Below are 26,730 nucleotides of genomic sequence, written 5' to 3'. Positions count from 1 at the left end.
TTGTATGGCCTTCCGGCAAATATAGTTTCTGATCGGGATAGAAAATTTGATAGCCAATTTTGGCGTGCGGTATTTAGGAAATTGGATACTAAACTTAGCATGAGTACGGCGGATCGTCCGCAAACAGATGGGCAAACTGAAAGGGTTAACCAAATTCTTGAAGATATGCGTAGGGCATATGTAAGTAAAAGGCAAACTAATTGGGAAGAGTATTTACCGATAGCAGAGTTTGCATATAATAGTGCCAAGCACTCTTCCACTGGATATAGTCCATTTATGTTAATGTATGGGTTTCAGCCCAAAGCTCCTTTTGCAGTAGGACTGCATAAGGAAAAGGTTCAGGCAGCTAAAGACTTTTTGGAGGATATGAATAGTATGTTAAAATTTGCTCAAGAAAATATTAAAAAGGCTCAAAATCGAGCTAGAGCATATGCAGATCCTCACTGAAGAGACATCTCCTTTGAAGAAGGAGAATTGGTCTATCTTAAGGTACCTGAACAAACTAAAACTATGAAAAAGGGACAATGTCCAAAGCTTTCACCAAGGTATTGTGGTCCTTTCATAATACTTAAAAAGGTGGGAGAGTTGGCTTACAAGCTCCAACTACCTGCTGGGAGTAAAATACATCTAGTTTTTCATGTAAGTAAATTAAGGAAGAAGCTGGGTGATTTGGATAATCTAATCTTAAATGATAACATTGAGGAGCTGTTCAATGACCAATCTAATCCACATGGACCAGAAAGAATATTAAATGTTCGTAAGAGACGAACAAGGAATACTATTTATCAAGAATGTTTGGTTAAGTGGAAAGATTGTTCAGAAGAAAGCTCAACATGGGAGCGAGTAAGTACTTAAAGAAAAGGTTTCCCGATTTACAGTTAGACCTTCCAAGTATCGTTTTCGAGAACGAAACCGATTCTTAAGGGGAAGGAAATGTGACATTAATGTGACATTAAAGTGATATTTAATGTGACATTAAGGTGAATCAAGGGAAACACGCACGAGGATGACCGTCCGGGCTCTTGGGCGCCCGAACGGGGTTAAGGGGAGCCTAGTAATTAAGAGAGTCCAAGAATAGTAGGACTCACCAAGGTTTGACAGCTGGCAATCGGATCACGATGGTCTGGCCAGCAACATACTAGGCAAGGCTGGGAGGAAAAAAGAATCACTCGTGCTCATAGATTAGGACTGTTTTTCTTCTGGTTTTCGTCGTCATCTTTCACAAGGTCTCTCTAGGCATTGTGTGCACCTACTGCCAATAAAAATACCTCCCATGCCTCCTGCTCCTCCCCGGCCATGTCTTGGTAGTTTCTGCCTCGGCCCTATTGGTCCTCCAAAGCCTCCAGGTTATTGAAGTCTCCTCCAACGATCGAGGATTCCACCTCTTAGAGTCCATCCGCGTTCTCCATCCAGAACCTGCTGCATGCCCTAACCCCCGTAGAGGTATAGACATTGAGGACTCCAAGGCACGAGTCCCCAATATCCAATCTGATCCATAGAACTCTCCCTGCCACTATCATCCTGTAGTCTCGTATACAAGCTGTGAGACTTGGGCCAATAGAGGTGTATACGCCTCCACTCCTACTGCAGGCACCTATGGCGTGCTCCCAGTAAGTGTGCGAGCTGCCTGGGAGTACCTTCCCTACCCGCTGGGCCTGGGAGGGAGTGAGCTTGTGCTCCTGTAGAAGTAAAATGTTGATCGGTCTGGCAAGGGCAGGTTGCAGCTCCTGCCAAACAATCAACTTCCTGGAACCACATGCCCCACTGCAGTGGAGACTATTCACATTCCAGGATGCAAGGTGTAAGCTCAGGGGGAAACCTACGACTGACCGAACATACATCTATTCGGTGTGGAGGCTGTTGATGAGGAGGAGAAACTATGGGGCATGCAAGTACGCTTTACTGTAGGTCTCTGGACGGCGAACTTCAGTCCCCCACGGTGGCCCTCGGCCGAACCATAGGGGTGATAGATGCTCCAGGTGGTACTATCAATGCATCTATCAGTCATACTGAAAGTTGTGACTCCGTACACTGGTAGAAACGGGCCACTTGTGCCAGGGGCCACTTGATCACATCCCTCGGAGCTCCATTGTGGAGGGGCTTGAAAGATAATGCTCAAGTGTGGGACCTCGGCAACAGCCCACCAGTTAATGTCCATCATGCAGCCAGGCCACTGCTGTGCAAACAGTGCTAGTCCTCCTTCTCCTATCCATTGGGAGATGTGGTCCGCCACTTGACTCTTCAACTCCTCCTCTATTTGTGTTGTCGTCCAATCCCCTGAGTGAGGACTGAAAGAAAAAAGTGTAGTTTGGTCCATCTGGTGGTGCTAGTAGATGGACCTTGCCCCTCCTTGACTTGCAAACCACGAAGATCCCCACCTCTAGAGATAGTGGAAACTCTCCGCGCTCCGCAACTCTCAACTAGGGCCATGGGCCACTGTAGAAGAACTCCTGTGGCAACAGCTGTGCCTGTCTTGGGAAGGTGTGACGGGTGGCAGGGGTAGATGAGCTGGTGGCTATGTAGGAGGGGGAAGACTGCTGGTGCGAGGAGGATGTAGGCATGTGTGGCTCATCACCTCTTGTGGGAGGAGCAGGAGTGGGTCTGGGGGGGAATCACTTGAAACAGGTGCGGATTAGGGGGGGTGCTTGGCAGGGGAGGTGGTGGGGGGGAAGAGGGTCGAGGGATGGTGGGATGGTCGGAGGTATGTGGCGGGTGTGCGAGGGGGGGGGGGGGTGGTGGCCTTGGAAGGGGGGGGCTGTGGGCCAGGGTCAGCAAGGGGAGCCTGGGAGGTGGGGGGGTGGGTGTGGGAGCTGTGGGATCTTAGGTGAGGTAGTCTGTGTGGCGCGGGTGGTGGCTGTGGGGAACTGCGGTCTTGCCGGGTGGGACGGGCAGGGGGGGCTGCGGAGTGCTTTGCCGAGGGGACATTGCTTGCCCTCCTGCTCCTTGTTGTCGAGGTTGTGTCTGAGGAGTTGGTTGCGGCCCCCCCTTGCCGTCTCCCTCTGTGTCTTCTCTGGGCCGTGTGAAACCGTCAGTGTCCACCTACAGGCCTGTTGGCAGAGCCGCCTTGGCTCCGAAACGCGTAGAATCTGCTGCCTGGTGCCCAAAGTCGTGGCAACGCAGACATTGCCCTGGTTGTCCAGTCACAATGTTCTATTGTCTAAAGGAGTGACCTCTTGCCTCAATCTCCAAGAACTTTGGTATCCTCTTTGTGTCTTTCACGGCCACTCGTACCTTTGGGACTCTTGCAGTTTTCACTGCATCCGCGAAGGAAGCAAGAAGAACTATGCCGAAGAGCTGTCCAAAGTCCTCCACTAACTGGCGGTACTCTACCACCAGTCCGGGGAAAAGTAAAGTGATTGGGTGTCTGAGAAATGTGTTGTGGAGTGCAAATGTCTCCACTGTGAAGCCGCTATACCAGGGAACCATGTAGATGGCCCCCTTCGTGGAGCCATAGGGCGAGCTCTCCACTAACTCACGAGCTACATCTGCAGAGGTGAGTTGAACCATGAAGATCCATGGTCCATGAGGACTGCCTCCACGATTTCTGTTGTGCCAATGTGCAGCGTAGAGTGGAGCCAATCCTGCAGCTGAGCCCTCGATGGGGAGTGTCCAACGACCTGACCGAAGATTGCTATTTCTTTCAACTCCAGCTCTGTGGCACGGACGACTAAGAGCTGTTCCTCAGAGAGGATGATGTGCAAGGTGTTTGATTGGGGGGCACTCGCATAATGCGCCAGTGTCTGACCAGAGGTTTCCATTGCGTGTCCTTGCCAGGAACCTACCTAACACACTGCTGCGCTACCGGGGAGGGGGGGGGGTATTGCAGGGGGAGGAAGCAATTGGAGGTGGGGGGGGGGACGTGGGGACGGGTGGGGGATTGGTAAGGGAAAAGGCCGGGGGGGGGGGGGGGGGGGGGAAGGACTGTTGATGCAATGGCGGGAGCTGTCGGAGATGCAACGCGACGCGATGGCGGGCGGCAGGTGAGAGAGACGGGGGGCGTGACGCCAGTCAGCCGGGGGGGGGGGGGGTTCGACGAGTTGTGATGGCGGGGGCGAGAGCAACGGCGTGTTAGTCAGGAGTTTTTTCTACTTATTCATACATATGATGCAACAACTCATAAAGAGAGTTGTATTTGAGATGCCCTAAGTAAAAATGCCAAAGATGCTTAGTGCTCATAGGCTCCTATGTAGTGGCTAAAGCTTGGAAGCAGTGGAACTTAAAGCCCTCAGTTGTCAGCTTGGAAAGAAATTGTCTCCTGTAATACAAGCCACTAGGTTGTGTCTCATCATGAGCAATCACTAAACCTCTCAGAGAGGCGAGAACCTCAACTCTGGTTGTTACAAAGAAGATTGCTTGACCCAACTGGCAAAGTTGTTGAATGGATGACAAGTTTACACCAAGCTGGGGGACATAGTATACATTGTCCAGCGTAGCGTGATCCAAGCCTTGGACATTGGGAAAACTAACATGACCATAAGCCTAAATCGTGACCGAGGAGTTGTTCCCAACTTGGATGTGCTTGGTTGTAGGGGCTCGAGAAAGGAAAATGTCCGTGCTAGGGATCATATGATGAGTAGCTCTATTGTCCACAATCCAAGGAGTAGTTAAAGTACTCAGTTGTGACGAGTGGGTCTTTGCAATCACCTCATTATGAGGCAACTTGTAGATGTGGATGAGACTCGTATCCTCAAATGTCTCTACAAAGATGATGTGGGCCTCTATAGACTAGCTAGACAAGCCTATAGAGGCCCACATCATCTTTGTAGTGTGGCCGGTTGAGAATGTCGTCAAGTGTGATGGTTGGCTGGTGGTAGTGTGGGTCTAGCCTTGCCACTGTCCCTATTGAGGGTTACCACCACCCTGCCTCTCTTCTTAGGGGTTTCTTGACTAAGGGGTGGGGGTTGATTCTTAGCTATTGATGTTGTGCCTCTTGCCTTTGATCCATACTCGTTGTCAAAATGACCAGCCTTCTAACAATGCTGACAATATTGATTTTTCTTTGGTACATTTTACCACTTGCTTTTTAGAGATGATTGGGAGTTTCCTTGGGTCTCACTAGTTTGGTTTTGATTAGAATTTTGATATTGTTTATCCTTCCCTTATTGCCCCTTTTGAGAAGAAGTAACGCCATGGAGACAAACTGTGATACTAAATGATCCACACTCGGTGGTGGCTGGGTGGCATTTCCAAGCCGTGAAAAACCTGAAAGTGTGGGGATGGAAGGATGAACCTCCATCATGGGGACACCACTTGGCTAAGGAAAAGATAAGGTTGGAGGCGTGCCTATGGATGGACCCCTTGGTGTGATGTGAGAAGACGTGTGGTGCACATAATGAAGGCTGAAAGGAAGGTGCAATGGAACTAATGGGTGGAATGGGTGGAAGATCAAATGGATTTGTCATTTCAGTTGTTGTGAGAAATGTGTTAGGTTCCTTTTGACCATTAAATGCAAATGAAGAAATAGACCGATTCCCAGAATCATATTTACCATGAGATGTAAAAGCTAAATGAAAAGATGAAGGAGCACTCACCATAGATTCTTGCAATTTTTGTTTACCTTTTCTTGAGTGCAATTTGAAATACCTATCCTTTTTAGGGCTAATGTACTAGTACTTGGTATAAATAGTTCTTTTATCATGAGCATCTCCAATATCTTGGAGAAACGAGGGAGTAAAATCAAAAAATTAAGAAGTATCATGCATACCTAACATGTGAGTGAATGAAGGTGGAGCAGAAAATGGCTTATACTCCATGCTAGTTTCCACGTAAGGTCCTTTGTGGAACTTCCGTCCTTTCTGCAAAATCATTAGACCAATGCACCAAATCTAAAGGGGAAAGCTCAAATTTACCTTCAATCTGCTGTTGAGCTCAATACATGAGAATGAGGCTGTATTCGGCTCGTGAAATCTCGTATGGTTTGTGGATTCCATGGTAGTCCGAAGTCTCTCTGGCCATGTTAGATGGAGGAGCACGCTGTGAAGCTCATTCCATCTCATGTCTTGATGTGCTAGGCTTGGGAGCTTCATGATGATGTGGTCAATTTGTGTTCGAAGTCATCTTACCCTCTTGTTGTTCTTACTTCTTGCGAAGGGCGTCGAGGTTTCGTGGAAGAGAATTTTGCTTTGATACCATGTGAAGAAATACCCTAACACAGAAACATAAACTAAAGCGTAGGACAAAGCATAAACTCAAAAGAACACAGTTAGTGTTACGGTAATACAGAGACAATGAACATAGAGAATCTAAATGAATGACTAAATACTGAATATACAATGCTCATGCAGTAAACAAATTGTGCAAGAACGAAAATTGTATCCTGAACTCATGTGCCTCGAGGACTGAGGCAGAGGTGCTGAGCAGGAGAGAGTGTCGTACTCTTGACGGCGGATCCTGAAATGCAGCAAAGGCAGCTTCTGAGAGTCGAACACCAGCAAACGCAGCCAAGAAGGCCAGATCTGATGTAGACAGGGCAGTGGATGAGAGTGAAAACAGCAAACACAAATACTTGTGGAGTGTAGGCAGCCTGGGTGGCAGCAGCAGGGGTCATATCCAGCAATCTGGAGTGGAAAAGTGTTGGGTGGCAGCTATGTAGGTGCAAATGCAGACTTGCGAGCAGTTGTCAAGCAGTTGGCTGTGGTAAATGCAGGAGAAACAGGCCGCCAGGCTGAATCGCAGCCGTAGACAGCAAAGGGCAGCTTCGGCTGAGAGGTCTTTTGTGAAAGGGGGGCGGGCAGCGAAGCTAGAGGGCTTGAAACTTGCACAAACGAGATTGAGGCTGAATGGAGGGCAGCCGATCTATTTATAGAAAGTTTCGGGACATTATACCCTGCACCGTTTGAAAACTCTCTCGAACTGCTGCCCCATTTTAGGGATTTAATTCATTAAGCATTTTTGGGGCTGTCTAAGTGGCTAATTCAGCATGTACTGCTTATGTTAGTTCAACAGCTGTCAAATCTTGTAGAAAGATCAGCCCGTGAATCCTTCTAGACTCTATACTATTGTAAGACATTCCCCCCAAATGAGGGGTTGCAATGAGTCCTTTGTCTCAGCCCATCTAGTGTGAAGTCAGTTTTTTATATCTATACTTTGTATTATTGTTACATACACAAGTTTCAGGATTCAGTACCATGTGATGTCTGCTTATGCACACTTATTTTTTGCATATACATATGTGTATGTTCAAACTTGGGTTTTGATATGGATGGATCTGTATTGATATTGCAATAGGTAATGCAACAGCAGTAGGTGGCAGTGTTGGCTCACAGGCTAGTCAGTCAGCTGATTCAGCCAAGGTACAGGCAACAGTAGCGGTACGACTGTCTGATGTACCCGCATCTCCTCAACATCAGGGTTCTGGTGGCAGTGCTTCTATTCAACCCAGGCGCACACCTGTCACTGATAGGGAGATTGAAGCAATAATGGTAATGACTTTCACAGAAACTTAAGATTGTCGGGCTTACACTTTCCTTCGTATTCTTTCAGATGCTTAGATAAGTGTCTTTATTTATCTTCTCACAGGTGGTTGTAACCCATGATCAATTTTTTATATCAAAGATGATTCATGCTGGCATGATGTTGTATGATGGTGTTAAATCAATCTTATCTCTCACGTCTAATTTGAAACCGATGCTCAAATACTCATAGTGAATGTATTATGGCCAATTTAAGTATGGCTGCCACTAGCAGCTACTTCAAGGCCATGCTCAAATATTTGCGATACAAGATGGTGGTGTGTTTTCATGGGCAATGTAAGTATGGAGACTGATTTTGTCTAACCTGGCCACATCTTGCCCCTCTCTGCACCACTCCTGCCTGTGTGCTGCCTTTGTGGCAGCTATGTGGTGCCCCCATTATGATGAGTTGGAACACCAAGTTGGGCTTCAGAAGGAAAGTCAGTGTCTCAGTATCCTGCTGCTTCAAATGCCCTCCTAATTTTCACATCATTAAAGGGTGCAAAAACTTGCAGAAAAACACTTAAAATTTGGCCCAGCATGTTGAGAACCGACTTACTGGTACAAAAGGGAGGCTGTTCTTTTTAAGCTTGCCATACCTGCAGTGGCAAGGTGGTGAAAGCATTTGACAAGGTACCTTCTGACTCCAAAGTAGATGTTTGTATGAGTGGACAAGTGAATCCCTTCTTGTAGGAACACACCTCGTCTTGTCCTGACACAGTTTCCATGGTTAACACAACCAGTTACCACACCCTTTGAAGAGTCATCACCGTGTATGGCTAGACAATTGCTATCCAAATAGAACCATTTTGCAACCATCCTTTATCATCAACACTCTATTGTTTCCCCACCTTGTGTGATGTGTATGCATGAACACACCTCGTCTTGTCCTGACACAGTTTCCATGGTTAACACAACCAGTTACCCACCCTTTGAAGAGTCATCACCGTGTATGGCTAGACAATTGCTATCCAAATAGAACCATTTTGCAACCATCCTTTATCATCAACACTCTATTGTTTCCCCACCTTGTGTGATGTGTATGCATGTAAGAAATTTGTTGGCCTAAGGCTACATGTTGTTGCTCTCAAAGTATGCTCTAGGTTCTTCCTTGAACCATCATAGATACTAAACTAAGCAGTTGAACTTGTCCGATCCGAGTTACTATTTGAAACTAGCCTTTCTTCACGGATAGGGTGGTAGATGACCATGGCCAAGTTTTGTCAATTGGCAGCTTTCTAAGCGAGTTTCAGCATTAATAAATTAATTTTGAGAATTAATTTTCTGAAAAATAATTAATTATCCATTTAAACTTGCCCATTCATTGGCTGGTGCCCATCCACATTTTGTGTGCTAACCACTTCGGAACTTTAAGTTGTTCCCGACATTAAATGGCCTTAGACTAGCATTACTTAACTAATTAATGCCTAGTCCTATCGTTACCACAAGACATTTGAAAGGTCCATTTACTGACCTAGCCCAAATTGACACTAGCCACCACAAGTACTTGTCTAGGATAACTTGTTGCAACTTTTTCCAATCACCCACTACATACTTCTCTTTGACTTCATGAGAAAAGCTTAGGGTGCCTCCTGTGTAGGGTCAAGCTTCTTTTTACATACTGATTCAAAACATTTGCCCACTGAAACATGTTTTAAGATTTACCAAAACCGTTTCTTTGTTTTCCACCTGTTTTAAAGGCCATTTTAGATTGTTTCTTATAATGGTGCACAAGACTCCTATTTATAGAGGATTGGAAATGCATTTGTTCTACTATAAAAAGTAAAGCCATTTATTTTGGTAATTTTTCATTAAGTGCTTTTTAGGGCTGTTTTAAGGAGATTAAATTGATCGTGTCGTGCTCACACTCTTGCTGCTCACTCCTTTCATGCTTCTCTCTACACTCAATTTGCAGTCTCGATCCTAGCTCACTCACTCTCGATCCTAGCAGTACCGTCATACACCCTTTCCTACTTTAGATTGACGGGAAGAGGGTGCTTCCCTCTTGCTTTCCCCTTTAGTTTGAGAGGGGACAACTACTTCTCTTGATAGTGATAATGATGTTGCTTACAATTTTTAGACATTCATTTATTCATTTATTCTTTTGTATTGTACTTAAGAACATTTGTAACTTTATCTGCACTATTAGGATGACATGATTGTAAAAGAGCACTTGGGCAAGCGAACAATTCCTTTGTGAGGGGCCAGGGCACTGTCCAAGTGGTACCGTTGCATTGCATTTTGCGTGAGTATGACATCTTGCATCTTCCTTTGCATTATCCCATGTATTGGCATTCTGTTCATGTAAACATGCATTTGTGTGCATTTATCCCTTTTCGGTCTTTTGGAGTGGTCGACTTTGGATCCATCTTATTCGTGGCATTGCACATGGTAGTCTCTAAGGGAGTTTCCCCTAGCTTGCTTGCTTGCTTTGCTTGTCTTGCTTGCTTCACATTTTTGCTATATTTGTGTCATCCCCACCTTCGTCATTTTCCTTCTTCACTAACACCCAGTAATGGTAGAGATAGGATGCTTGTTTTGTAAAGGTCTTGGGTCTGACCATCCCTTATTACTCTCCCGTTTGGGGCATAGATGCTCAATAGGACGAAAACAAATTTGAAACCCTCACTTAATGTTAAATTTATCAAAACTACAAAGCCCTTAAAAAAAAAAATCGTCCATAGCTGATTCCATCTGCCTTTGCAAGACTTGGTATGCCATTGGGCAGTCGTCGTGCACCCTTTGTCCGATGACCTGGCCTCTTTGGGGTGATCACTTACGCTCCCTTTGTAAGCTAACCATTGTCTCTGTAGTCTTAGTAGGCGATTGGGCAGCGGACGTGTATCTTTTGTCCGATGCTTTGGCTGCTTTGGAGTGAGATGCCTTGGGATAAAATATTTTTTAAGAAAAAGGGGCTTGATTGGCCTATTTCTTGTGGCACCATTGTTGGGCCTGAGAGCGGGTATTGAGCTAAAAATGCATTAGCTTCACTTAAACAACCCCAAAACATGCTTAATTAAAGAAGAAACCTTGTTTATTTAAAAGAAATGCATTCCTAGAGAGTGTAACACTTAAGTACAAACGCGAGATGAATTTCTAACTTAAAGATCTTTGGATAATTAAGTTGTAACACTTAAGTTGTGCACATGTGAGATTGAGTTGAATGTATGTCACGATGACAAATACTCCTTGCTTGGGTAGCGGGAGATGTTAACAAAAGTAGTTGTGGACAGGTGCCAGTAGGGTACGTGTTAGTAGTCATGTATGCCACGCACTGTCATCTCCTGCTTGTGAGCCTCAATCTAAGTTAGATAGGGATGTTAGGAGCTCTAACATATTTGCCATGTGTTTTGATGGAGAAGGCAGCTCTATTTAGAGCACACATTTTTTGCTTTGGTGAGTGTTAGAAGTATTCACATTGTGAGTTTGGCCAGTGACCAGCTTGTACAATGTTGAGGCACCTTTTCGCCGATACAACTAGCCCCCAAATGCCATGGCAGCATTTTCGTGTTGGTAGATGGCTGATTGGCCAGATTTGGTTAGCCGATTGCTATTTTTGGGGCCGTTTTTTATAGTTGGCCAGTTTTAGGACTGATTGGCAATTGGACTTCCTTTGTTTGCAGGTTGCACACTCTGTCTTCATCTCTGTCTATCTTCTAATGCTGCCATCATCAGCCTGATCCAGTGCCCTCATTGACACCTTGGGCTGCGTGCATAGACTGATCACTCCTTGTATTTAGCATTCTTCGAGGGTTTAGTGCAGATTTTCTTCTTCCATTCTCTTAGTTTTTCTCTTTCCTTTTGTCTCCGCGTGTTTGTCTTTCCGCTTTCATTGCGTACTCTCATATGGTATCATCACCAAAGTGAGCACTGCAAGGTTCTACAAAGAGAAGACCACATGCAACTTGCTGTTTGGAGCAGATTTGTCGTGAAGAACATAGATTTTCTGCATTGTTCGGTCCTTCTACGAAGTGTGTTGGACATCTACAACTCCTCCTTGTAGGGTGTAGTTGATTTTCTCTTTGTTCAGGCATCTTGACACCAAAACAAAAGTTTTTCTAGTTTGTTTGTAGCTTTTCAGAGATGGATTACTACCTATTTAATGCTTTTGAAAATTTTGAAGAGAAGCTTCTCCCTTCTCTTGATAGGCAGTCTCACTAGTCAGATCATCACGAAGAGCGACGCGCGTACCTTTGGCCCTCATATTGTAATGATGGCACCCCTTGTTCAAGTGCCCATGCTTCCTTTCCTACCCAAAGAAGTGTTAGCTTGCCTTGTTAGTTATGTCTGTCTATCATCTCTTGGTTGTGAGCTCCTGTCAAAGTGATGGAGACATAGGAGCTCTGGCAGTTTAGGTGTATTTTCTTTATTTGTCGGCTTTTTGTGTGCATTCCTAGGCCAGTTTCTACTTTCCATAGTTTGCCTATACCTGCCGGACATTGTCATTGTTATTTGGGATTTTTTCGGGGTTTCCCCTATTTTTTCCGGCATTTTTTTTCAGTGACCAGCACTTAATGCTGGTTGACCAGCATTTGTGGCCTCTTTAGGATCAGATCGGCCAGTTTTTTGGTACTTTTGCTATTTATAGTTGCACCCCCTGCTTGGCAAACACACACGCTCTTCAATCTTCGGTCTTCCGTTTTTTGCAAGTGCACACTCTGACACTCCGACTCTCCGTGCTTGGTGCTGCCATCGTTATTATTAGCCTGATCTTGTGTCCTCACTGACACTTTGGGTTGTGTGGAAGGATTGATTAGTCCATCTCCATTGTATCAACATTCTTCTTCAGTTAGTGCAATATTCTTCCTTCATCTTCTACTTCCTCTTTTTCTGTCTCTCTACTTCTCTCTGTGTTTTGTTTCTCTTCCATTGTGCACTCTCACATGGTATCATTGCCTAAGTGAGAACAGAGTTTGGATATTTCTTGGAGAAGAGCAAGTTTTCATTGTGCAGTCCAGATATAGAGGTGAGTCAACCGCCAAGACCCACAGACTGCTTATTGTTCAAGCGTTTCAAGACAAGCACTAATGGTTACCTCTCACATAGTCGATGCGCTATCTCCCTCTATGAGTGTAGTGAGCTTATCTCCATGCCCGATCAAGCTACCTCCTCTCCTAAGCACTCCGATGGCTCCACGATCCAAGTGCAAGCTTCAAGCGAGCTTGATTCTTAAGCTTCACGCTCCAAGCTCCATTGTCGTGAGCAAGAGAAGAGAAGAGAAGAGAAGAGGAGAGGAGAGGAGAGGAGAAGATGGAGAGCTTTTCCACCACGGTCCCTCACCCTCACTGTAAGACCATGCAGGCCACGATCTTGACAGGAGGCTCTCTAGAAGACGATCTAGAACAGAGAAAAAAGTCATTTTATTCTAATGAGCATGAGCGATCCTTTCACGTCCCAGCCTTGCCTAGTTTATTGCTGGCCAGACCCATCGTGATCCGATTGCCAGCCGTCAAACCTTGGTGAGTCCTACTATTCTTCGACTCTCTTTGGTTCTAGGCTCCCCTAAACCCTGTTCGGGCGCCCAAGACCCCGGACGGTCATCCTCGTGCATGTTTCCCTTGATTTACCTTAATGTCACATTTAATGTCACATTTCCTTCCCCTTAAGAATCGGTTTCGTCCTCGAAAACGATACTTGGAAGGTCTAACTGTAAATTGGGAAACCTTTTCTTTAAAGTACTTACTCGCTCCCATGTTGAGCTTTCTTCTGAATAATCTTTCCACTTAACCAAACATTCTTGATAAATAGTATTCCTTGTTCGTCTATTACGAACATTTAATATTCTTTCTGGTTCATGTGGATCAGATTGGTCATTTAATAGTTCCTCAATGTCATAATTTAAGATTAGATTATCCAAATCACCCAGCTTCTTCCTTAATTTACTTACATGAAAAACTGGATGTATTTTACTACCAGCAGGTAGTTGAAGCTTGTAAGCCAATTCTCCCACCTTTTTAAGTATTATGAAAGGACCACAATACCTCGATGAAAGCTTTGGACATTGTCCCTTTTTCATAGTTTTAGTTTGTTCAGGCACCTTAAGATAGACCAATTCTCCTTCTTTAAAGGAGATGTCCCTTCGGTGAGGATCTGCATATGCTCTAGCTCGATTTTGAGCTTTTTTAATATTTTCTTGAGCAAATTTTAACATACTATTCATATCCTCCAAAAAATCTTTAGTTGCCTGAACCTTTATGCAGGAGCTCTGGGCTGAAATCCATACATTAACATAAATGGACTATATCCAGTGGAAGAGTGCTTGGCACTATTATATGCAAACTCTGCTATCGGTAGATACTCTTCCCAATTAGTTTGTCTTTTACTTACATATGCCCTAAGCATATCTTCAAGGATTTGGTTAACCCTTTTAGTTTGCCCATCAATTTGCGGGTGATCCGCCGTACTCATGCTAAGTTTAGTATCCAATTTCCTAAATACCGCACGCCAAAATTGACTATCAAAATTTCTATCCCGATCAGAAACTATATTTGCCGGAAGGCCATACAATCGGTATATGTTCTCTACGAACAATCTAGCCAATTCTGGTGTTTTAACATCAGTTGAAGTTGGAATGAACCTAGCCATTTTGGTTAACCTATCCACAATCACCCACACAGAGTCGTGCCCCCTCTGTGTTCTGGGTAAAGCAACAATAAAATCCATAGAGATACTCTCCCATTTTCCCGAAGGAATCTCTAATGGAGGGAGAAGTCCTCTCATTTTCAATCTTTCAGCTTTATTAACCTGGCATTTATTACATTTGACCACATAGTCAAGGACGTCCTTATTCATTCCAGCCCAATAGAACTACCTTTTAATAAGACTATAAGTCTTATTAACTCCTAGATGTCCCGCACTAGGGGTATCATGACACTCAAAGAGTATCTGACGCCTTATTTCTGTATCTTTCGGGACACATACCCTACCCTTGTAGAGTAAATAACCATTATCAATGGTAAAATTCTTCCACTTGAATCTAGTTTGAGCAACCCCTGATGCTCCATTTTGTTGAACATCCTCAGATATTCCTTCCTCAATAGAAGCACTTTCATTTGGATCCCCATTTTTTATTGCTTCCCATATGTTGGAATATGCCGGATCAACCTGGCATTTCCCTTTTAAAGGTTCAAGCAAGTTGGAAGTGAACTGAGTAAAACTCAATTCATTAATGATGGGCATTCTGCTGAGTGCATCAGCTCCTATATTATACTTTCCTTTTCTATATCTTATCTCATAGTCGAACTCTTGGAGGAGTTCGGCCCATCTGGCTTTACGCCCGTGTAAATCCGGTTGATCATTAAGCCACTTAATGCTTTCATGATCCGATAAAATCAAAAGTTTGGCACCGTACAGATAGTGCCTCCATTTCTTCATTGCACGTACTATTGCATACAGCTCCCTCTCATAAATAGAATAATTCTGTTTTGCACGGTCTAATTTCTTGCTTTCAAAAGCAACTGGTCGACCTTCTTGTAATAAGACCGCGCCTATCGCCTTATCACTGGCATTAGCTTCAACCACAAATGGTTTATTGGGATCCACAATTAATAATACTGGAGTTGTAGCAATAGCTACCTTAAGTTTTTGAAAACTTTCATTTTGGTCTGTTGCCCAATTAAAGCTCTTTCCTTTCCCTTTAAGTTGGTCTGTCATTGGAACAGCTATTTTGGCATAATCTCGAATGCATCTACGATAAAATCCAGATAAACCTAGGAAGATCTGCAGCTCTTCCAGGTTCCTTGGAGATGGCCATTCAATAATTGCCCTTACTTTTTCTGGATCCATGTTGATTCCCTCTTTCGAGATAATATGCCCCAAATATTTGACCTCTTGTGCAAAGAATTCACATTTAGTTTTCTTCGCATAAAGGGAATGTGTTCTTAACAGTTGGAATACTAATCGTAAGTGTTCCAAATGTTCTTCTCTTGATTTACTAAAGATCAAGATATCATCCAAGAAGACTACTACAAAATGTCTTGGATAGGGCCGTAAAACACTATTCATCAACTTCATAAAGGTAGCTGGTGCATTAGTGAGGCCAAAAGGTATGACCAAAAAATCATAATGCCCGTATCTAGTACGAAATGCTGTCTTGGGAATATCTTGTGCCTTAATTCTTACTTGGTGATAGCCTGATCTTAAATCTATCTTTGTGAAGAATTTTGCCCCTTGTAATTGATCAAAAAGATCTTCCATTCTGGGCATAGGAAATTTATTCTTCACCGTTATTTTATTAAGTGCTCTATAGTCAACACAAAGTCGCATAGAACCATCTTTTTTCTTTACTAATAAAATTGGTGAAGCCCAAGGTGAATTACTGGGTTGTATAAACCCTTTATCAAGGTAATCCTTAATTTGTCTTTCAACTTCTTGGTGCTGTGTTTCACTTAACCTATACGGTGGTTTAGAAACAGGGTGTGTATCCTTATTTGTGTCAATTGGGTGATTTATATCACCCCTATCTGGTGGAAGGCCACTTGGTAAATTAGAAGGAAACACATCTTTAAAATCATCTAACAAACTACTTAATTCATTATTTACATTCAACTCACAAACATAAGAAAATTGTTGCTTTATATTACAAAAAGTAAAAGTGTTTTGTATAAGAAGAGACCATAACATATATACCTCACAAACTTCTTTCTTTAGCAGCTTCTGAACCTCAGTGGAACACAACAAAGGATTATCAGATACTTCATGTTCACCTTGAATGACAAAAGTCTTACCATCCCTTTCAAATTCCAGTGTATTATGATGGTAACTACATTTTAAGGATGGTTCCAATCCCCATAGCCACTCCCTCCCTAGAGCAATATCAGCTCTTTCCATGTTCATAATTTGGAAATCAAGTTTATCTTTATATTCTTGAATCTCAATTTCCAAATTGGATACCATTGTATCCCATATTTTATTGTCTTGGCCTTGCATCATACGAACAACATATTGATGCCCACTCTTTTGTTGGGGAAGTTTCAATTTTTTGACAAGTGCATAATTTATAAAATTATGTGTAGCAAAGTCATCAATCATGACTCTAACTCTGTTTCCAGCTATCAATCCATGCACTCTAACTAAATCATGTGGCCCAAAGGTAGGCTGCCACATAGAAGTTGACATACAACACTTGTGTTGTACATCCATGTGCAAGACCTCTAAAGATTTATACCTTTCATGCCCCTTTAATTCTAAGGTTTGCACTACATGGATTTGTTTTTCTTTTCCCTTGCCCTTGTCCTTATCCTTTCCTTTGTCTTCCCCCTTTTTCTTTTGAGGGCAATTCCAAGTAGCATGGTTAGGGGATAGGCAATTGAAACACAACTTTTCTTTTTTGGCCTTATCAAAGTCATTAGGACTTAACTTTGGCCTCACATATTGTTTCTTTTCAAAAGGTTGTTTTTTACCCTTAAAAAATGGCATTTTCCTTTTAAATTTGCCCACAAATTTTGAGGTTTCCAATTCCTTAGACTTGGGCTCCGTATCAGTGAGACTAGTGAGTGTACCTAGACGCATACTATCTTCATTGATTAATGCAAATTTAATTGCCTCTTCCAGCGTCTTAGGTGAACTCCTTTTTACTTCCTTTTTACAGGCTTTATCTAGTCCCCTAATGAAGCCTCTTGTTTTTTGAAATTCATCTATTCCTTCCAATTTGAGGATTATCTCATGATATTCCTCCAGATATGTGAGCAGGGGTCTTCCCTTTTGTCTGACATAATCCCAATCTTCCCAATTTCTTTTCATTTCATTTTCAGAAATGAATTCTTTTAAAAGGACGGATTCAAATTGAGCCCAAGTTTCAGGTATTTGATTTGCCTCCTTTAAAGTTCGCCACCATTTATATGCTTTGGGCCCTAAAGTTAAACTAGCCTCCAGTGCTTGGAGATGTGGTGGAGTATTTTTAAGTTTATGTAAATCTTCCCATTTTTGGAGGAAATTAAAGATTGTATCTTTATTTCTATCTTTTTTCTCCCCGTGAAACTGAGGGGGTTTCATATCCTTTAGAACTGGATTATCCCTCAACTTGTGGTGGGGTTCCTTAGGATCTCGCATAGTCACATCTAAATCTTTCGATGAAGATGGGACATCCGAGGTTTCTATCTTATTTTTATCTCTTTCTAAGAATAAAGTTAATTGAGATTTTATTTCAGTGAGTGTTTGAGTTAAAAATTCCATTTAAACCCCCTGAGCCTGTATACGAGCAGTAAGATCATCAAATTGTTCTCGTGTAGCAAAAAATTCTTCCCACTGTTCTTCTTGCATCTTTGGTTCATGGGGATCTACCATAGGGTGGTCCCCAGAACTAGAACCTTCCATTACTCCCTCTTTCCCTTTTTCTGCCATTAATACACTGGAATTGGAAAGCAAAGATAAGAAATTTGCATACAAAGTAAAGTACCTCCCTGGTTTTAATGGCAGGCAACTGTTGCTAGTTTTGTAAATAAACCCGAAGAGTAAGGAACAAATTTTGCCTTCCCGGACTAAAGCAGTGAAGCAGTCATGCTGGAAATGAAGTTTCCTGACTTCAATCGTGTATCTTCTAACGTTTTTCCGTCCGTCCCACAGCAGTCGCCTCACGCACAGCAGTCGTTTCACGTTTCTAGCGCACAGCAGTGGCCTCACGGCCACCACAGTCGACCGTCGCTTCAATCCGCCTTACCTTTTCTTCTGTCTGCTACGTGTCACACTTATGTGACGTGGCACACCACAAATTACCACTCATTCATTTTTAATTACAAAACCCTAAATCCCTTTTGGGCAGTCATCCCCTTATTCCCTTTTTTTACATGGCCAGCTATGGCCTAGGCCCTTTTTCCCATTGTCCTCCTATCTTCCTAGCTTCCTTCCTACCGCCCATCTACCTTTACAATTTGCACAGGAGAGAGCCTAGCGCTCTTTTACAAAAAGTTTTAGGGACGCCTTGCATTTAAAAATGTGCTTTTGCCTTTGACTTAGCTTTTGAGGCCGCCCTTGTGCTTTCGGCCGTTTTTCCTCTTACTTCTTCTGTTGTGTCCAATTCCCTTTTGGGCCACCTCTTTTAGGTCCCAACTTGCACTTTTTCACTTTTTCCTCTTTCTTCTTGTGTTGAGGTTAACATTAACCCCCTCCTAGCCTAGTGCCAATCCCATGGCCATAGAAATATGAAACAAGAAACGGGAACGGGGAACGCGGACGTGGGAAAGGGAACGACATTTAAAAAATTAAAATTCATGAAAAAAATTTGATATTTCACTCATAATCCATGTAGACTCTAGAGTTTTAAAACCAAGGTATATAATCCACAAGGACAAATCATTTTAAGTTTTAACTTTAAGATATCATGTATCATTCTGAAACTACTCATTAGAGATTGAATTGCAACTTGCAAGGCTTAAGAGGTAAGCTATTCAATTATAAAATGCATAATATGTTGGGAATAAAGGCCCTCGCGCCTTTTAAATGTGCTCAGGTGTGAACACATCCTTAGCACTTGTACTTTCGTATATATATCTATCTAAAAACCTAAAGTGGTACACTCGTCATTGTATCCAAAATCGTCTACACTCTACTTTGCTCTCTCTCACTCTCTGTCTCTCTTTGTTGCTAACAATCCCTGCGTGTCTCAATCCTCGTGCTCCCTGTCACTACAAACTTGTATCAGAGCGCAGATTTCGCGAGCTTACCGAGACCACGGCACAAGCTGCTCCAGCCACAAGGCTCGTTCAGCCCAAGTTGTGCTGGAGACCAACAGTCGAGCGACAGGGCAACAGTCAAGTGAGCAACACGTGTGTGGCAGTGGTGCAGCAGGTTGGGCGAGCAGGCAACGGCTTGATGCGCAGGGCGACAACTAGTCGAGTAGGGAGCAGGCATGTAGCATCGTGCAGCAGGGTGTTGACCAGCGTGGCAACGTGGCGACTGACGAACAACGAACATCTACAACGGCAGCCAGGCGCGTGACAGACGGGACCAATGGGGCGTGTGATGGACGGGACCAGCGGGGCTCACGGGCGCAGGATTGACGGGTCAACAGACCTGTCATCCATTTTTTTTTCTTTCAAAATTTCTGAAATTCCTCTCCCTCTAACCAGGGTTCGCGCGCGCAAGCACAAAAGGTCAGATTTGTGCAAACTTGGCCTAGAAATTTTGGGGCTTCTCTAGACTAAGCACTGTTCATGCAAAATCGAGGTATCTGCGTCAGAAATTGCAGACATTGTGCACATTTGAATTGGGGATTTCGCCTAAATTATTGAAATTTTACTCATCTGAGTGAAATTTCTCAACATTGAACCCATAAAATATCTTATTGGTAAAATTCTGTTCAGCTGAGTCAGAATGGCTGACATTGGTGCACATTTGGACCCGAAAAATTTGGGGCTTTTGCAAAATTTTGTGAAATTTTACTAATTTTGCCTATTTTATGCTTTCGGGAACATGTATTAATGCAATTGGGACAGATTGGTCAGTGAAATTTGAGGGTTTTGCTGAAATTGCTCTATTTTGGCAAAATTTGCCTATTCTATGCATGTCAGAGATAGTTCTGATGTATGGTTAATGCTTTGAACACAAAAATTTTGGGGTTTTTGACCGTGCATGTCAAATTTTATGCCCGTGGGTACATATACAACAGAAATTGCAACTAAAATTTGGGATTTCTCATGTAATGTGATGTATTTGCCCTTGGAACAGCTGTTATCAGTTGTGGAATGCTGTAGCACATGGTTTGGTGCTTCTGAAAATTTACTTACAGATCTGAAATTTCGGCTTCTACGTGGTCATTTATTGCTGGTCGGTACTTGTTTGTACCTTGGTCACTTGTGTGATAGTTTGGGCCTGCATTTGCTGAATTTTTTGGTCACATTTGGGCTGAAAATCATGGCTGGCAGTAGTGACATCAGTAATCTCATGCACATAAAGAAGCTTGAAGGAGCACATAACTTTGCAGTCTGGCAAAAACAGCGCTACAATATCCTGTTGCAAAAGAAGCAGGCAAAGCCGATTAAGACCAAAGGGGCAAAGCCTGCAGACATGGAACATGAAGATTGGGATGAGTTAAATGAGCTTGCACGCTCAACCATCGAGCTGTCGATTTCTGATGCCTTGTTGTTTAACAATGAAGGTTTGGATTCTGCATACGCTATTTGGACTTGACTGGAAGAACTGTATGCACAGAAGAGTATTGCAAGCAAAGTGTATCGGCTGAAAAAGCTTATGGATTTGCGTTTGAAAGAGGGTACAACAATGTCTACTCACTTGAGTGAGTTTAACTCCATTTTCAGTCAGCTAGTTGCCTTTGTTGGACCGAGAGGGGCACAGCTTAGAGAGATGGAGGTCGAGTAGGAGTGAGCATGAGAGTGTGACGGTTGGAGAGAGTGTGAGCCGAGTGAAAGGTACGAGTCAATTAGAGTGTACGAACAATGTGTTGGTACACAAAGAATAGAATGTATTTATACTTAGGGCATGTAAAGGGTGCATTCACATGTACAATGTGCGTGTACTATACACGGAGGTTAGTAAGCCTTTATCCCAACAACCTCCCACTCAAAGGTCCGATATGAACCTCTAGCTAACCAACTCCCACTAGTCAAATGCAATGCTCGTGCTAAGCTTTGCTTCGACTTTTAGTGAGAACATCTGTAGGGTTATCTTGTATTTTAATCTTGGTCAATGTGATTTGACCATCTTCCAAAATCTGTCTGATGAAGTGATATGGCACATCTATATGCTTTGTGTGTGAATGATACATGGCATTCTTAGCCAGATACATAGCACTTTGGCTATCACATCCCAAAACTGCAGTACCCATAGACATGCCGAGATCATCTGCAAGTTTGCTCAACCATATAGCTTCCTTAGAAGCTTCAGTAGCTGATATGTATTCAGCTTCAATGGTACTTAGTGCAACAATGTTCTGCAACCTGGAACACCAAGAAACAACCCCACCAGCAACTGTAAAGACATATCCACTGGTGGACCTACGAGTGTCCAAGTCACCTGCCACGTCTGCATCACAATAACCTTGCAAACTAAGTGCACCCTGCCCATAGCAAATACTTTTTCTTTGTGTACCCTTAAGGTATCGAAGAATACACTTGACAGCCTCCCAATGTGCTTTGCCAAGATTTGACATAAACCTGCTAACAACTCCCACTGCATGAGCAATGTCTAGACGAATAGCAATCATAGCATACATAAGAGAGCCACAAGCTGATGCATAAGGAACTCCCTTCATAGCATTTGCTTCCACGTCATCTTTCAGGCTATTGGCTTTGTTAAGCTTGAGATAAGGGGGTAAGGGTACCCAAAAAGGCTTAGCTTCAGCCATGTTAAATCTGTCCAGTACCTTTCCAATGTACTTTTCTTGAGATAAAAACGGCAATTTCTGCATTCTATCTCTACAAATCCTCATGCCCAAAATATGCTCTGCATTCCCCAAATCTTTCATGGAGAAGGCTGATTTCAGCTGATTTTTGAGAGCATCCAAGCTAGTCTTTCTTTTCCTAGCTAGTAACATATCATCCACATACAAAACAAGTATGATGGGGCTGCCATCTATATCCTTTTTCATGTACAAGCAATGATCTGGATGGCTGTGTGTAAACTCATGAGATAGCATAAAAGTGTCAAACTTTTTGTACCACTGCCGTGGTGCTTGCTTCAGCCCATATAGGCTGCATTTTAGCTTACACACCATTTGCTCTTTTCCAGGAACTACAAAGCCCTCGGGCTGTTTCATGTAGATTTCCTCATCAATGTCACCATGCAAGAAAGCTGTTTTTACATCCATTTGATATAGCTCTAAATCCAAAACAGTAGTAAGAGCAAAAAGCACACGTAAAGTGGCCATCTTCACAACAGGTGAGAAGACCTCTTGGAAGTCAATCCCTTCCTTTTGTGCATACCCTTTGGCAACTAGCCTTACCTTGTACTTGGATTTCCCATCAACTGTCTTGACTTTATACACCCATTTGTTTGGAAGTGGCTTCCTTCCCTTGGGCAATGATACAAGATCCCAAGTATCATTTGCATATAGAAATTTAATCTCTTCCTGCATAGCTAGCTCCCACTTACTGCTGAACTCACATGACTTGGTCTCTTTGTGTGTAAGAGGCTCACCCTCATCTGTAAGCATCACATAATGCAAGGAGGGGCCAAACCTATGTGGTTGCCTTTTTACGCGTCTAGACCTACATACCCAATGATCAACATTTTCAGGAATTGGGTCTACATCTAGAGGTATATTATTTTCAGCATTTATTGGCTGCTGTAAACCATTTTCAGCATGTTGTTCATGCTGTACAGCACCTTCATTTTCATTTCCAGCACCTACATTTTCATAATCAGCAAGCCTATCTTGCTGTCCATGACCTCCTTATGCTCCTATTTGCTGTCCATCATCATCTGGCTCAAAAGTAACCAGCTGACCATCAGTTTCAGCCTGTGGTACAGCACCATGAGGCTCATTTTCTGAAGTAATAGGTGGCTGCAAACTCTAAAACTTCACATTTTTCAGATCTTCATTAGAGGCTAAAGTGCCTTTCAGCAAATTTGCCTCATTAAACACAACATTACGGCTACAAATAATTTTCTTGGACTGAGGTAACCACACTGTAGCCAAATTCACCCTCATCACCATAGCCCATGAAGATGCCTTTGGTGGATTTTGGGTCAAGTTTGTTCCTCAGCTCATCCCTAACATGCACAAAAGCATTACAATCAAATATGTGTAAATGGTCATATGAGGCCGATTTGCCAGACCAAACCTCCTCGGGGATGCCATTATTTAAGGACCTATTTGGAGAGCGGTTGCAAATGTGAACCGCGGTTTTGAGTGCCTCTCCCCAAAATGCATGAGGGAGATTAGCAGTGGACAACATGCACCGCACTCTTTCACATAAAGTCCTGTTATATCTTTCAGCCACCCCATTTGAAGAAGGGCTGTAAGGGGATGTAAGCTCCCTCTTAATACCATGTGAGTCACAAAAGGACTTGAATTCAGTCGATGTGAACTCACCCCATTATCAATTCTCAAGCATTTCAGCTTTCTATCTGTCTGAGTGGTTACAAATGCATGAAAAGTTTTAAAAACAGCAAACACTTCACTTTTCTTTTTTAGCAAGTACACCTAAATCTTCTTGGAACAATCATTAATAAAGGAGACAAAATATGCCGCACCACCCAACTATTTCATGGGCATACTACATACATCAGAATGCACTAAGTCCAAGACATTGGACTTACGAGAGACACCATAGTAAAATGAATTTTTATTTGCTTTCCAAATTGACACTCATTACAAAAATCAAGTTGAGCCTTTTCCATCAACCCTCTTTAGAGAGGTAAGGACATCAAGTCCTTTTTGGCTCATATGGCCTAATCTCTTATGCCATAACTCCAAGTGGCTGCAAATTTCAGCAACTGCAAGAAACTTGCCATTCAAGGCTTTACAATGTAAACAATATAAAGTGCCCTTCTTGGTTCCTTTTGCAATCAGAATGGAACCCTTTTTCACTTTCCACAAACCACCGCTAAACAGTATGGTGTAGCCATGCAAGTCAAGCTGACCAACAGATAGTAAACTCTTTTTAATGCTAGGCACATATTTGACATCTTTCAACACAAGCTCTTGACCATTGTCTAAAGACAAGTGTATTGTGCCAATCCCATCAATGCTACAAGCATGGTTATTTCCAAGATATACCTTTCCATAATTGCTTGCATTGAATATAGCAAAACACTCCAAGCAAGGAGTTACATGGAAAGAGGCACCGGAGTCTATAATCCAAGTGTGAGTGACACCATCATCAATTGACAAGAGTGCATCAATCACATCAGCCTTGGTAATTTGCATATCCTGCATGTGACATACAAGGGCATCATAATCAAATGCACATAATACATCAACCTCTATATCTGAAAGCTCTTCTATGACTACGCTAGAGGCCACATTGGCCTTCTCTTTGCCTTTGGTGGTCTCCGATGCATCTGTCTTTTCTTCCTTCTTTTTATGTCCTGCATTTTTCTTTCTCTCTTGTTTCTTCTTGTAGTACCTGCAATCAGATTTCTTGTGGCCCTTCCAACCACAGTGATAGCAAGTAATGTCACTCTTTTTCTTTCCTTTGCTCTTGCTCCTGTTTCTCTGCCTTGCATTTGCATTTTTCTTTTTAGTCCTGCCTCTTACATTGTAAGCTGAGTTGTTGCCTTCTCCACTAGACATGCTTCTAATTTCTTCATTCAAGATAGAGCCCCTCACCCCATCATATGAGAGATTGGGATTATTGTTGAGTGAAACCACCAAGGTTTCACACGAGTCCGGCAGTGTCATGATAAAAAAGATCGCGCTCAACTTATCATCAAAGTCCAAATTTGCATCTTTGAGCTAATTTAGAATCCCTGTAAATGCACTGCTCAGTTGCTGCAGGCTTTGACTCATCTAGTTGCATATTCACCAACTTGCGCATTAATTGCACCTGATTAACAGCTGTGGTGATCTCATAAGTAGTTTTCAGCTTCTCTCACATTGCATAACCAAATTCTGTGACAGACTGTGGTGAACCATCTCGTTTCAAGGTTGACAATGGTGTTAGACGAATCCCCCCTTGGAGAATGGCGGGTGGATGGATCCGTCTTTGAAATTGACAATGGTGTTAGACGGATCCCCCTCTCGCCCTTCGAGGTTGCAACGACACAAGCAGAACATGGCTTTTCCCTATTCCCTTCAAGTTGCCTTATCCCTTCACCTATGTCCGTTTAGAGTTCACCACTTGCACAGAAGGAAACCTACATTCCTTATAAAATGAATTACATTGCACCTCGCGCTTCCCTTGCGAGAGCTTTCGGAGATTCTCCCTCATCCTTGAGAGAGCCTTACTAGAATATTCGGTGCTTTCCGTCATTCTCGAGAGAGCATCCTTCATCCTCAACAAGGCCTTCCTCATCCTTGAGAGGACCTCGCCAAAGTAGTTGGAGCTCCCTCTTGTTTTTTCTAAGGTTGCCATCTTCTGCACTGTTCCTACCTGAGCAGAATGAGATTCTTCATTGACTTTTTGACGGTGGCTTCCTTGGTTTTCCTCTATGCCGTGTGGGCTGCATGGTGATATATCGTGTAACATTACCCCCCCTCCTAGACGGTTGCAAGTTTTAGGACATTGGCAGTTTTGAGTTAATGAAGCTTCAGTGATTTAAAAGAGCGGTCATGCGAGTCGATAAGGATGGGCTTGTGGGGATTGGTCTCGGGAAGAGATTGATCAACCGGTTGAGGTGGTGGAGGCCAAGAGAGTATTTCATGGATGATGGGGCCTCCAAAGTTGATGGGTTATAGCATTTGTAATTACTTGAAAAGAAAAGAGGGTGCACTACCTGGGTGTGTGTCTACACTACCGTGTGGTGCGTTATGCTCGTGCTAGTGGAACTTGGAGTTGGGTCAATAACCACAGGCAAGCCTGGGTGTTGTCCCACACTTGAGGACACAGTTTGTGCAACATTGAAGGTGCGGTGTGAGGCTTAGGGAGACAGGTCTAACCATAGGTGAGTGTGACCTCCCTCGGTATGTCCTGCTCTTGATGTGCCCTAAGCATGATGTGTGGAATCAAAATGGACTAGGGGGTTAGAGACGGAGCCGGCGGACCAAAGCTAGCGGACGCGCCTAACTTGAGGACCCCTAGGTGCAGTGACTATGAGTTACGTCCGTTTTGGTGTCCTTTTTTTTTTTTGCCACACATTGATCCACCCATAGAATAGATATCTTAATCGGCATTGGAGGTCAAAAAGAGTGGTGGGGATATCTTTGTCGTAAAAACCTTCCTCGAAGGAGCCGCTGCTTGCTACCCCCTTTCAAAACTTGGTTCTGCGTCTTCAGTCGGCCTTCACCTTTCTTCTTCCTTATAGTCTGGTGGCTCTACTTTTGTGGGCCTTGCAATTTATGTTTGGATGTGTGGCCCATGCCTTGGAACCCTACACGTGTTCTCCAGCTTTTCCTGTGTGGTCTCATCTGGATTTGGTGTTTGCAGCTGCATGTCTTCTTGCTCCTACCACAGGGGTTCGTGCACTCGTGCCTTGAGTCGCCTCTTTGTTGACTAGCAACTGCACCCATGCCACCAGCTTGCTAGCATCTACCGTGGTAGAGGAGTCTTGGGTGGGTGCAGTGACTGGGGTGGCGGATAGTAGGACGGTTGGGATAGGGTGGATCAAACCCTTGCCCTTTCCCTCAAACATTGGGGGCGGCAAGTCTTTGGGTGCCTTAGAGCTGGTGCTTGGACCTTCATGTCGAGATGGGCTCATGGCTGCCAACTTCTCATCTTGAAGA

General features: G+C 43.4%; 1 protein-coding gene across 3 annotated transcripts in view; it reads left to right on the top strand.

The window, feature by feature from the left end:
- Positions 1–26,730, top strand: part of LOC148023173 (uncharacterized) — a 70,771-nt gene that overhangs the window by 31,467 nt on the left and 12,574 nt on the right. For all 3 annotated transcript variants that reach the window (XR_015693617.1, XR_015693616.1, XM_087696146.1), the window contains exon 2: positions 7,228–7,421. Coding sequence is in view for 1 of the 3 variants with exons in the window: in XM_087696146.1 (XP_087552272.1) it covers positions 7,228–7,421 (194 nt within the window). In the remaining 2 variants the exon portion in view is untranslated. The remainder of the gene's footprint in view (positions 1–7,227; positions 7,422–26,730) is intronic.

The sequence above is a fragment of the Lygodium microphyllum genome, chromosome 16, assembly GCF_053477565.2.
Source record: "Lygodium microphyllum isolate KBCC chromosome 16, Lygodium_microphyllum_v1.1.10, whole genome shotgun sequence".
NCBI lineage: Eukaryota > Viridiplantae > Streptophyta > Polypodiopsida > Schizaeales > Lygodiaceae > Lygodium > Lygodium microphyllum.
The sequence above is the reverse complement of the archived record's forward strand: the minus strand, read 5'-3'. Positions and strand labels throughout refer to the sequence as shown.